Source organism: Rhinolophus sinicus, linkage group LG03, assembly GCF_036562045.2.
Source record: "Rhinolophus sinicus isolate RSC01 linkage group LG03, ASM3656204v1, whole genome shotgun sequence".
Taxonomy (NCBI): Eukaryota; Metazoa; Chordata; class Mammalia; order Chiroptera; family Rhinolophidae; genus Rhinolophus; species Rhinolophus sinicus.
Genome location: NC_133753.1, coordinates 170,920,423 through 170,934,265, shown reverse-complemented (window position 1 = coordinate 170,934,265; position 13,843 = coordinate 170,920,423). Strand labels below are relative to the sequence as shown.

At 37.5% G+C, this 13,843-nt stretch overlaps 1 protein-coding gene across 5 annotated transcripts; it reads right to left on the bottom strand.

Annotated features, from left to right (window-relative positions):
• Positions 1-664: 664 nt before the first annotated feature.
• On the bottom strand, positions 665-13,383 carry TMEM267 (transmembrane protein 267). 5 transcript variants are annotated; one of them, XM_019736258.2, is made up of 3 exons: positions 12,541-13,383; positions 5,961-6,351; positions 665-2,619 (listed from the first exon to the last, which is right to left on the bottom strand). In XM_019736258.2, exons 2-3 carry the CDS (start codon positions 6,273-6,275, stop codon positions 2,284-2,286), a joined length of 651 nt encoding a protein of 216 aa, XP_019591817.2. In that variant the 5' UTR covers positions 6,276-6,351; positions 12,541-13,383; the 3' UTR covers positions 665-2,283. The 5 variants fall into 5 exon arrangements, with proteins under 5 accessions (XP_019591817.2, XP_019591809.2, XP_019591814.2 ...); XM_019736250.2 differs by having other exon boundaries at positions 12,210-13,380; XM_019736255.2 differs by lacking the exon at positions 12,541-13,383 and adding an exon at positions 12,035-12,128.
• Between the last annotated feature and the right edge of the window lie 460 nt (positions 13,384-13,843).

The window sequence follows — 13,843 nt, the reverse complement described above, 5'->3', positions numbered from 1 at the left end:
GGAGCATGGAGCTCTAACCGCCTGAGCCGCCGGTCCGGCCCCCAATGTGACATTCTTAATTAAGGCCCTATGTTTTCATGATGTATGGAGAAAGAAAAAAGTAGAGTTTTATAATTTAGTCAGAAATAAGATATATGCTTTATTTCCACAGATTCCTGATTTCATATGCCTTTTAAAAATCTCTACCTTAATCAAATTTACCGCTCACTATATAATATTTACTATTAAACCAACCAAACTGACATAATAATTGCTCTCAAAAGACAACAAATTATAAAACCTAATAGATTGTAAAATATAATAGATTGAAACCAGTTGGTTAAAATAAAAAATTGAAGAGGTTGAACCTTTAGAACAATTTACAGAACTCTGTTTTCCTTCATAAGTAAGAAAACTCTGCTTTGGATAAGGCATTGTTGCGTCATTTCTCAGAGAATAAGGCACACAATCACTAACATTATAAATCACAAATGTGTAAGAAAATCTGAAGAGAGCAGACAGTACACATGCTACAAACAAAAGTAGGTGCCTTGGGGCATTGACTTTTACATCAAAGTAACATTATACTGTACAAATATAAACTTTACAGCAACTTAATTTCCTTCTCTAATAAAGACTAATCATTTTCAACAGAAGATCAACATGAAAAAACAAAGGAAAAATCAAATTTTCTAGAAGTACTTTATTTTGAAAAAGAAAATGTTTTGTCTCTCAGTATCAGGCAGGTTTTTACAAAATGATTTAACAGGTATAATATTTTAGAAGAGTATGTAAGCAAATTGACAAAAACTAAAACCACTTTAATGGCACATTCAGGAGTTTACATTCTAAATAACATTACTGGAAAGTCTTTTTTGTATGAATTCAAATTCTATGGTTATGAGCCAACTATCAGTATTTTGTTAGTTAATTTTCAACAAATATTTTGTTAAATTTAGCTATGTTTTCCAAAAGAGTTAAAACCCTAACACATGAGATTTTGGGGCAAAGATACTGTAAAACTAATACTTCAGGAAGATGTTACTATAGTCAACATATTACAATAATTTCCTAAAGTGATTTCTGAAACAATAACCTAGATCTAATGTTAGTTATTGTCTTTTTTTTATTAATTTTATTGGGGAATATTGAGGAAGAGTATGTTTCTCCAGGGCCCATCAGATTCAAGTTATTGTCCTTCAATCTAGTTGTGGAGGGCGCAGCTCAGTTCGAAGTCCAGTCACCGTTTTCAATCTTTGGTTGCAGGGGGCACAGCCCACCATCCCATGCAGGAATTGAACCGGCAACCTTGTTGTTAAGAGCTCACGCTCTAACCAACTGAGCCATCTGGCTGCCCCTCCTGAAGCTCAGCGGCAGCTCGTTGTCTTCAATCTAGTTGTGGAGGGCGCAGCTCAGCTCCAAGTCCAGTCACCGTTTTCAATCTTTGGTTGCAGGGGGCACAGCCCACCATCCCATGCAGGAATTGAACCGGCAACCTTGTTGTTAAGAGCTCACGCTCTAACCAACTGAGCCATCTGGCTGCCCCTCCTGAAGCTCAGCGGCAGCTCGTTGTCTTCAATCTACTTGTGGAGGGCGCAGCTCACTGCCCCATGTGGGAATCGAACAGGCAACCCTGTTGTTCAGAGCTCGCACTCTAACCAACTGAGCCACCCAGCCGCCCCCAGTCATTGTCTTTTATGAATATTGTAATGATTTCTCACAAGTGCACTGGAGCAGATTCTGCCAGTAATTACAACTCATTAAACCACTTGGCAAATTAAATTTCAGTCGGAATCAACATAAATGCCATAAAGAAATGTTAGCATTCACTGTATATCTTATTCATGATCTCATTTATTTTGGCCATTTTACTGTGTCACTATCTCAGGAAAATGTGGATCCAAACACAATGTTAACTTTCCACAAATCAGTCACCCTAAAATTTCAACTGATTTTCATAAGGAAATGGACTACCTTAAAGCTATATTTCCAAACTTAATTGGATGTTACTCTAGTAGAGCTATTAGTAAAGCCAGATAAACAGAAGAAACAATAAAAACAAATATCACTGAATAAATGAAACTGCAATATTGCACTAGTGTTATAGAAGTGAGAAGTAGAATTAATTACAACAAAGGTATAATTTTAAAAAAATTGTACATGCCTCCTGAGCAAAAGGATTCAGGAATTATAATAATTACTATTAGTACCTAATATGTTTTTTTACAGTTCACTTTAATGTTGGCTACCCTTAATCATCATTGTCTGAATCATTTGATTCCCTAAGACTGCCATATGGTTACTTCAGACATCAATATAAATTCCATGTTTTGAAGACATCATTTGTCTGGTCCCTGTTAAATACATAACCAACGAACAGATGTGAGGTAAAGATGATGTGATTATTACGTAAAGCCAGAATGGCAAAGGAGAAGTTTTTCCAAATGGGCATATCCACAAGCCATGACGAATGCCATCTCGGATATGGTGTGAGGTCCAGGATATAAATAACATCCAGGGAAGAAAGCACCATGAGTCTTTGAGCTTGAAAAGGTGCATAGCAAACTTCAGGGTCAGAACCACAATGGGTATCACAGTAGAACAATGAAGGAATGGTCTTCGTGGAAGAGTCAGAGCAGCCTGTGGGGGGTAAGCAATAGCTATATCATTTCCTTTTTGGCAAACAAAATTTTATAGATACTTCTTAATATTCTAAAATATTTTCCAGGAGTCTATTGGAAATGTGAGGGCATCATTTTCTATGCCACCTCCAAATACATGCATTGTATCTATTATGTATAGGCAAAGAAGACAAAAAAGGATATCTTTTGCATTAAAAATGAAATCAAGATCTCAAGAACATGGTGATTAAGTTTTTAAAGTTTCCTATTATTTGCTTAGAAAAATCACAATATGAATGTAATTTATATCCTAAATGTATGGTTTGTGTAAATTTGGAGTTTTAAAGAATTGTCTGGGGCCCCTAACAGTGTTGAAAAAAATCTCACAACCGAGTAAAATATTCTTCAATTAATAAAGGCACAGAAGGGGAATATATTTCTTGTAACCACTTTATATTAGCCTTGAATAGTTTCAGAATTTATTTACAACATTTAGAAAGATTATATTATTTTAAGTAAATATTCTAAAGTTGAGTTAAATAAACTTAAGTTCCTAAACTGTTGCAAAAAAATGTAATCAATACCTAAACAAATGAAAATTTTAGTCTTAAACCCTGAATGATTCATGAGTATGGTGAATGCAAAAAAAATTTAATACATCATTCAAAAATAAGGATCACTTAAAACAAAGACTATAGCAAGAGACAAAGAAAGGCCTAATAATCCTACTTTGGGTATTTATCTGAAGAAACCCAAAACACTACTTCAAGGGGATGTGTTCATCCATATGTTCACTGAAGCATTGTTTACAATAGCCAAGAGGTGGAGGTAGCCTGGGTGTCCCTGAATGAATGAATGGATAAACAAGAGGTGGTACATATATACAATGGAATATTACTCATCAAAAAAAAAAAAAAGAAGGAAATCTTGCCATCTGTGACAAGAGGGTAGTAAGTCAGACAGCAAAGCACAAGTATCACACGATTTCACTTGTAAGTGGAATCTAAAGAACAAAATAAATAAACGAAACAGAAACAAACTCACAGCTACGGAGAACATTTTGATGGTTGCCAGATGGGAGGGGGTTTAGGGGTAGGTGAAAAGGGGAAGGGATTAAGAAGTACAAATTGGTTGTTACACAGTAGTCATGGGGATGTAGGGTACAGCATAAGGAATACAGTGAATAATATTGTAATAACTAGGTATGATGTCAGATGGTACTAGATTTCTCAGGGTGATATATGGGAGGGTTGGGGGCACGGTGCAAAAGATGAAGGGATTAAGAAATACACATTGGAGTTACAAAATAGTCATGGGGAAAGGATAGGGAATATAACCAATAATATGGTAATAACTATGTATAGTGTCAGGTGGTACTAGTCAGGCATATCACTTCCCAAATTATATAAATGTCTAACTACTTTGCCACACACTTGAAACTAATGTAAACTAATACTGAAAGTCAACTCTAATTGAAACATTTAAAAAGGGGGGGGAAGATCAATAATATTGTGATAGCGTGGTACAGTGTCAGATAGTTGCTGGACTTCCCATGGTGATTACTTCTTTAGCATAGGGAATATAATCAATAATGTGGTAATAACTCTGTATAGTGCTAGGTGGATACTGTTGAATAACTATGGTGTACACGTGAAACTGATATAATATTGAATTTTAGCTATATTTCAATAAAAATCTTTAAAAAAATAAGGATCAGTACCAACACTAAGCTATACTTCATGCGCACTATCTCATTGAATCCTTACAGCACTCCTATGAGTTAGGGATTCTTGTAGAGAGGAGGAAACAGACTAAGAGAGCCTAAGTAATTTCCCCATGTTGTGCAGTTATTAAGTGGCAGAGCGGGGATTTGATATGGGGTCTGTCTGAATCTATGGCTCCTATTCTTAACACTGCTTCTCAGTGAAACAAAGAATAAATACCGGGGGTTGCTGGTTAGCTCAGTAGGTTAGAGTATGGTGCTAATAACACCAATGTTGCCAGTTCTATCCCCTGTCAGCTGTGCCCTCCTTAAGAAACAAAACAAAACAAAACAAAAAAGAATAAATACAGTTCACAGCCCAAATGTTTTTAAATATTACAACAGGATAAATTCTAGATGAATGCACTTATGAACCACATTCTTTTGCTTTATAGATTATCCCACTCTCCACTAAGATACAATATATTGTTAATTATTTGCCAGGGTGTTTCACTTAATATGCTCTTTTAATCCTCACAACAACCCTATGATAAGTCATGTTGTAACCCACATTTACAGATGAGGAAATGGAGACTTAAAAGAAGAAAAGGGGTCTGCTAACACTACAGGCTAGGATTCAAACTCAGGTTTTGATTCCAATCTTAAACAGTAACGTGATGCTGCTGCCTCCACTTACAGCAAAAAAAATTAAAATTTATCTCTAATCAGGAATTGCTGATTCCATACCTGTTAAGCTTCTAACTAAGACAATCTCTGAGAAATATCTGGTCTAGTACTTGACAGGTAAAAGGAAAAAGCAGCGATCATTTCTCTTTCTTTGAACAAATATTTACTGCATACCTCCTAGGTGAGCCAGGCACTGTTCTAGGCCAGCGGGGAACAAAGCAAAGTCCTTGCTCTGTAAATCTGTATTTCTTTCCTTGAATGTGTACAGATCATAAACAGGTAAAAGATAGGCAAATTTGTTGACACTTGGAAAATATTCTCTGAACGGTCACTTTCAGCTTATTTTGCAAGGCTAATAGGTCACTGTATAGTAAACCACTGATGCCTCAATGAAATGCCTCAATTTCTCCTCCAGAGACTGTGTCCTAATCAGCCCATTGAAATGCACACCTTTGGCTCCAAGAGGGACTTCCTTTAAAGTCATTTCCCAAGACTGGGAATCATCTTAAAGCAATTCAACTGTTATAGAGTACTTAGGAGCTGCATACTAACTATAAAATATAAGGAATATAGGGGCAAATTTAAGTGTGGTTCTGAAGAAAGACCACTAATACAAAAAGAACGAGGACAGCCCTGAGAATGACACCCTTTACTTTAAACCAGTTTCTCCCATCAAGAGTTGGCTAAACACATCCTCTGTAAAGCCAGCCCAGAACTACTCAGGTACAATTCGTGAGTCTGGGCTCTGTGTGCATCCACATACTCTGTGATGCCAAATAGCTTGATGAGCAACATGTCCGCGAGCACCTTCAGGGAAGTACTAAGCGCTCAGAAACGTTGGATGAATGGGCTTCCTTATTTTAAAATAAGGCTAATCTTCTCCAGTGCTAACTAAAATTATGCTGTGAAGATCAATAAAATGGTGCTAAAGAAATCAAAGACCAGAAAAATTCAACATATATGCTTCTTACCTTTAACGACAAGGATCCGGCTAGAAAAAAGTGGTCTACGTCAATAACAGAGGCTAAAAATCCAGCTAAAATGATTTCTCTCAAGTCAGTCTTCTTCTTGATTCCAATGACTATGGCCCATGACCACATGCCAATCACACCATGCACTGCATTATCTGAGAGGGCACGAAGCCAGTCATTTTGCTGAATTATGGAAAACTGTAGTAGTAGTCTGTCAGCTACTAGGCAAAATATCCCCAGACCAAGGCTGGAAATAAGAGATTCAGTGCTACAAGACTGGAGTAAAGCATGTGTCTTCTCAGTCTCGGATGCCATCACAAACAATATGTCAGTCAGTATATACTAAAAGCCATCAGGAAACAGCTTATCCTTCTTTACATTCCTAGTCATCCTAAAATAGAAAGCAGAGAAAAATATTCATGATTATGGGCTGCCATATAATACTTAAACAAAATATTATCAGCAATAATTTCACAAATATAAAACCAAATTGTAAAAACTGGTTATTTTTAAACTGTTGTAAGTTTACTTTTCCTAGCTTTATGGAGACATAATCAATATATAACACTGTGTAAGTTTAAAGTGTAAAATGTGATGATTTGATATACATATATATTGTGAAATCAGTATCATAATAAGGTTAGTTAACACATCCAGCATCTCACATAGTCACCTTTTCTTGTGTGTGGTGAGAACATTTAAGATCTATTCTCTTAACAACTTTCAAGTATACATGTTATACACAATATGCCATGTGGCCCAAGAGTATAACTTTGTAAGAAAAACACTTCAGATGGTAATATGCATCAAGGGACATTTAAGAAAGCCCACTAACTGTAACCTATTACTTTGAGGTCATCAAATAGTTCTATCCCTCAGCAACATTTACTACATGGTAGTGGGCATCCATTGTGTCTAATATGTATCCAGCCACTACTTTCCACACTTCTGAAAACAGCATCCCCTTCCTTTGGGAAAACTGCTCATCACAATACCCTAACTCCAGAGCTGACCAATTACAATTTCCTGTCTCCCCTATTAGTAGTAGTGATTAATTAGTAATTACTAATTAGTAATCATTTTCCAGTAGTGATTAGATTAGTTATGATTAATCTAGTGATGAAGGTGACCCAGGTTGGGCCAATCAGAGTTCTTTCCAGAATTTTCCTGTTCAGTGGGTGGGGAAAGTTCCTTTTCTTCTAAGAGACTATGTGCTCCACTACATGGAACAACCTATGAAAAAAGAATCATAACAACATCAAATTCTCAGATCCAACTCTAAGGTTCTCAGAGCTGCCCTTCATTTCTCTGAGCCTTGTCAGCATTTTTTCCAATAAATTCCCTTTTCCTTTCTGTTGCCTTTAACCAAAGAACCTTAACTGATATAAAAAAGCAATCATAGCTCTATGCTGAGTGCTTACTTGGCATAGAATATTGAAATCACTTATCCAGTTAAAGTTATCAATATTGTGTGATACCTGAAGTTTTTGTTTTGTATTATTTTGTTTTAATTCTGAGACTAAAGAATAACTTAATGATTCATTGAGAATGATTAAACTTCCATTTTGTAATAAAAACTATACCTAGCTCATTATATATATATATATATATATATATATATATATATATATATATATACATATACACATATATATTCTAAAATTTATAGAGAAATGCAAAAGACCTAGAACAGGAAAACAATTTTGAAAAAAAGGAATTAATTTGAAGAACTATGTCATCTGATTACAAGTCTGATTAAGCTTAACAACAATCAAGACAGTGTGGTAATAGTATAAAGATACGCAAATAGATCAATGGAACAACTAGAGAGTGGGATCAAAAATAGATCACTACACATACATGGTCATTTTTGACAAACATGCAAAGGCAAGTCAATGAAGAAAAGATATTCCTTTCAACAAATGGTGCTGGAACAACTGGATATCCATATGTGAAATTAATGAACTTCAATCCGTACTTTACTCCATAAACAAAAATTAACTCAAAATGGATCAGAGACCTAAAAGTAACACAAAACTATAAAACTTTTGGAAGAAAACACAGGAAAATATTTGTGTGTTCTTGGGTTATATAAAGAGTTCTTACATGCAACATCAAAAGCTTGATCTGTTTTAAAAATTGATAAACTGAACTTCATCAAAATTAAGAACTTTTGCTCTTTGAAATACAATGTTAAGAGAATGAAAAGACAAGCCACAGACTAGGAAAAAACATTTGCATAGCTCATATTTGATAAAGGATTTCTATCCAGAACAAAAAATTCTCAAAACACAATAACAGAAAAACAAACAATACAAAAATGGCCACTTGAAAAGGTACTTTACAAAGATAATATACAGATGGCCAGTAAGCATATGAAATATGCTCAACATCATTAATTTCTATGGAAATGTAAATTAAAACCACAATGAAATACAAAACATACCTATTGGAATGGCTAAAAGTAAAGACTGACCATCCCAAATGTTGACAAGATGTAGAGCAACCAGAACTCTCATATACTGCTGGTGGAAATGTAAAATGGCACAGCCACTCGTTTCTCACTTTCCAGTTACTCCTACCATATATGACTCAGTCATTCCACTCCTAGGTATTTACCTCAGAGAAATGAAAGCCTACATCTGCACAAAGACTTGTACATAAACGTTAACAGCAGTTTTATCTACATTAGCTCCAAATTGGAAACAACCCAACTGGATAACTAAAACGTGGAATAAAAAACAATAAAAAGAAAAATAAGTGTTATGTACGAAAACAAAATGTGGAACAAAAAAGAAAAAGAAAAAAGTGATACATACAAAACCATGGATGAACCTCAAAAATCATACTAAGGCAGACCCCCTCCAAAAAAAGCAGAGTACATAGTCAAAATCCATAGAATTGTACAACGCAAAAAATGAACCTTAAATTGTAGACTTTAGTCAATAATAATGTATCAATATTGGTTCATTAATTGCAATATACCCACCACGCTAATGAAAAATGTTAGTAACAGAAATATGTGCAGAGGGAGAGTAAATAAAGTTGACCCATGAACACGGGTTTGAACTACACATGTCCACTCACACGTGAATATTTTTCAGTAACTACTGTAAATGTATTTTCCTTATGATTTTCTTAACATTTTTTCTATTGCTTAATTTATTGTAAGAATACAGTATATAATGCATATAACATACAAAATATGTGTTAATTTTTTTATGTTATTGGTAAGGGTTCTGGCCAATAGTAGGCTATTAGTAGTTAAGTTTTTGGGGAGTCAAAAGTTATATGTGGATTCTTGACTGTGCAGGGTGTCAGCACCCCTAACACCACATTGTTCAAGGGTCAACTGTATATGGGAACACTGTACTATCTGCTTAACTTTTCTATAAACCTAAAACTACTATAAAAAATAGTCTATTAATTTAAAAAAGTAAATAAATGAAGAAATTATGGGGAAATCTTATAATTGTTAAATTTAGGTAATGGATATACTGTAGTTCATTATACTTATCTTCTATCTTTCGGTATGTTTGAAATTTTCATTTAGAAATGTTTTCAAAAGAGCACGTAATATGATTCAATTTACAAAATATTCTAGAACATGCGAACTACTTTAAGTGACAGAATACAGATCACTGGCTGCCTGGGCACAAGACGGCAGGAAAGATAAAAAAGGAGCATAAGGAAACTTTGCGGGCCAGATATATTCAGTATCTTGATTGTGGTGATAGTTTCATACATACATCAAAATGTGTCAAATTGTACATTTTAAATATGTACAGTTTATCACGTCAATTACACTCTAACAAAGATATTAAAAAGTTAAAAAATATACTTTATTGTCAATAACAACTGCAGACTTTCATGTAAAAGGAGCAATCTGAAAAAAAGAAAGAGATTATGCAGATGAAAAGCCTGATTGCCCAAATACAAGGTTAACAGAAGCAATATGTAGTAAAATGAATGCTTCAAAAGTCACAAGTGAATACGAACATTTTCAAAGAATTTTCCCAAAGCTTGATGAGGCAAAGAAGAACAAGGAGTTGGACACAGAAGAAAAAAAATAATTTAAAATATAAAGAGAAAATCTTGAAGAGTATTCAAGTCCCCCCCCTCGAAAAAAGTTATCTGCAAAATAAAGAGAATGTGATTAACATCAACATTAAGTACCAAAATATTATGGTGTACAGAGCTCTGAGAAAAAAGGTCATTACTATAGGAATCTAAACATAACTAAATTGTGGGAACTGTGTGACAGTAGTGAATTTTAGGAGTTTTGCCTTAGAAATTATAATACTTATATATGATTTCTGGGGGGGGGAAGAATTGAGGAGCAGGACTTCTAAATCTCTAGGGGGAAGGGAGAGGAATAAAGAAAACTTGATCAATGCAGCAAAATGGAAAAGGGGGGGAAAAAGCAATAGAAGAAAATTTTACTCCCCTCCCCAAAAAGCAATAGGGATCAAACACAATACCACAATAAATGTGAATGTATTAAATTTCTCTATAAAGAGGCAGATTGGGACAAAAGGAAACATGCACTGTTTTAAGCTTCTAAGTTTTGGGGTAATTTGTTATGCAGCAATAGATAACTAAAACATTAGTTTCTATTTTTCAAGAAAGGTGTAACTATGGTCCCAGAAACACAGTTCTGACATCTATTCCATTCCAACAATTGGTGCACATGTTTAGATTAGATTCTGAGTACGAGATAAGAAATTTAATAAGTATACTTCCTCTTATTTGTTGTCTCTGACTAAGACACATAAGTGTACCTATGTTTCTTCTCACCCTTTTCTTCCCTTTTCCACTTCCTGCTCCTCTCCCTACAAATAGAATGGACTCAGGAACCTCCTACACTGTAAAAGAGCTTTACGTTTATTTTACACATTCACTTTTTGAGGGCAGGTTCCTTAAGAGTAGTGATTATAATTTTCTTTTAAACCTGTACTCAGGTGTTTAATAAATATTTCATTATACAAATAATTGGGGTAAGCAGGAAAGCAATCCTCAGCCTATTATACACTAAAGATATACGTGGAATGAATTCTCTGCCATAGTAGCCAGTTACCCAGATCATAAACTTCTATGACTTGCAGGAGCCACTTTCTGCAACAGCCAAACTCTGCTGCAACCCATCCCCACTAAAATGCCATCAACTATGGGGCCTTCAAAGTATACACAGCAGTAATCTTCCCTTTCCTCAAGTCCACAAACACATAATTAGTTACTTTAATTATACACTATTATGCATTGTTTAACCACTTAGACATTACTTCCGCCAAAACAAATCAGAACTAACAAATTCCCAGTGTAAATGTCATCTTCTACTTCACCCTCTTCCCTCCCTTCTCCCCCTCATCACATTTACAAAAAGCACTGTCTAAAATCTGAAATTTGCCTTTATGTTTTATCAACGTCCTCGTCACTGAACTGTAATTGCTGCAAAACTTGTATCTAATTTCTTTAATGCTACAATACCCAAAGCAGAAGCCAAATCGAATGTAGCTAATCTGCAAAGAAAGGAAACATATCTTGCTGCTTTTCATGGAAACTTTTTATAGCCGGAATATGTTTAATTCCTATGACTATTACCGATAAAACATACAATTCGGAATTTCAACATGTCTCAAGTCTCAGCAGATTCCCAAAGTCATTCTTTCGTCACACTGGTGTGATGCAGTCATTTTTAAAATGTCGATTACGAAAAGGTAGGAAGCCCTGGCGTCTGTAAAGAATGGACCACGTCACACTCATCGCATTCACGCCTCCGGGTCGCCTAAGAGTTCTGATGCCTGGTAACGATGAAAATAGGCAATTCTATCAAGACCCCCGGCACTCCGCCCTGGTTCAGGGAAACGCCAAGGGCGGGGAACCTCGGCGAGGGCTGGGCGCCTAGGGGATCTAGACGGCGCGAGAAGCCAGAGGGCGGTGCCGGGGCTTCGCGCAGATCCCAGGACCACCGGACAGTGCCCGTCCACGGGTCAAGCACACCCCGCGTGCTCTCGGGTCCCGCGTGCCTGCCACCCCTGCACGCCCTCCCCATCTGGGACCTGGATCTCCCATACTTCGGGCTCAGGTGTCGACCCCTGCATCCAGCATTCCACCTCAGGAAGCATTTTCCGTTACGTTCTCCTCCCGCCCAGTCCCTCGCTACAGCTCAGCCCCACCCACCCTCCGCTCTCCCAGCTGAGGCCCAAGGCACGAACCGCGGCCACTCCCCTCCCTCCCGTCCGTCCGTACCATAGAGATGCCGGCCGCTGGCCAGAGTGGCTCCAGCTCGCAGAGCCGGGCCAGAGGACGACGGGATACTGGCTCCACTCTGAGTCGACAGGAACCGGTATTTGAATGCTCTTTGGTCGAGCGGGTGGAGATTTCTTCCCAGTCCTGCCCCAAAAGGGAGACCTTTGGGACAACAGGGTAAGAAGTGAAAAGCGCCTTGTTGGTTTACTTCTGTCAAACCTGAGAATTCGTCCTGGGTTTACCCGGCGCCGGGCCACAGATGTGGCCGCTGACATACCCACAACGCACCCAAGTGGCGGCGGGGAAGCTGGGGACGCAGAATTAACCTCACCGAATGTCACATGCACAGGCCTTATGCCCAGACGCTTGAACTAGGAGCCACAGGCCATCGTGGATCCCAAAGGTGTAGAAATAGTTCCGACTTCCTTCAATGGATCCTTCAGGTTGGGTGTCAGAGTTTGTCGCGAGACGGAGAGACCGCGCGACCTTGCAGACCTGACGCTCCTCCGTAGCGCTTCACCGCCCCCTGGGGGATTTCTTGATAATTATTCGTTACTATGCGGGCGTACATGTGAACAGCAGTGACTTGGCTAGAACAGTTTATCATGACTTCTAAATGCCCAAGAGCCGAAAAAGCAACTGCATAGAGGGTAGCTTGATTAACTGGACTGACAAGATGCAGCCTGTTTACCGGTACTGTGGTCTGTTCCCATTCCCGTCACCCTGCCTCCGGGTAGTGGGTGCTCTCAGCACCCAAAGGACATCTAGCTTGACATTTGGCTCTAGGCAGTACTGGCCCAAAAGGGGAGGCTCAAAGAGCAACACTCCTCCTTTCTGCCTACAGTTTCTCAAAACAAGTGTCAGGGGGAAAGCAAGGCAGTAGTGGGATTATACTTACAAAGCTGAAAGAGACCATAGAAAATTGGAATCTTCAACCTCAGGCAAACTCACAGGTTTCTCACAGAACTTTCAAGTGTGGCTCAGTATCTCCGTTATAGAACTTTTCATTGCTTGTCACACTCTTGGTTTAACAGGGGAGGGGAAGGATTACAAATTTTATCCACACAGCATAAAAGCTGATTAAAAATAGCACCGAATACATTAACCACAATACTGGGTGTTTTCAGTCATGTTAAGGACACATTTTTTTCTGTAATAACAATTTGGCATTACCCACATGGCCGCATGGTATATGTCTTATTATATAGTATAGGCTTTCCAGAGCTACTGAGGGACAACATACGATGTAGATGGCTTCCTGCTACCAAAACAGAACCTACAGTTTGTCTGTAGTCCATCTACTGCCCAAAGGCACTGATTCATTTATACAAAACTTACTGAGTGCTCTCAATATGGCAGGCATTGTGTTTGGTTATAGAATAATTTAATGGAGCTCAAGTTCTAGTGGGGGATAGAGACCACAACAAAGTTGGATGATTGGAATATGTGCTGTAAAGTATATAAATAGGGTAATGTAGTAGAGAATAACTAAGGGAGGCCAACTTTAGATACGGTCGTCAGAGAGGGACCTCTGAAGAAGTGATATTTGTTCTGACACCTGAAGGTGGCAAGGGACCCTGCATGAAAGGAGCTCAAGAAAGCACTGTGCCCACTGAAATAGCTGACATTATCAG

Excerpts from the sequence above, each read along its gene's own strand:
- TMEM267 (XM_019736258.2), bottom strand. The coding sequence starts at position 6,275 with ATGGCATCCGAGACTGAGAAGACACATGCTTTACTCCAGTCTTGTAGC. Across the intron at positions 2,620-5,960 it reads CCGGATCCTTGTCGTTAAAG|GCTGCTCTGACTCTTCCACG; the intron begins GTAAGAAGCATA and ends TACCCCCCACAG.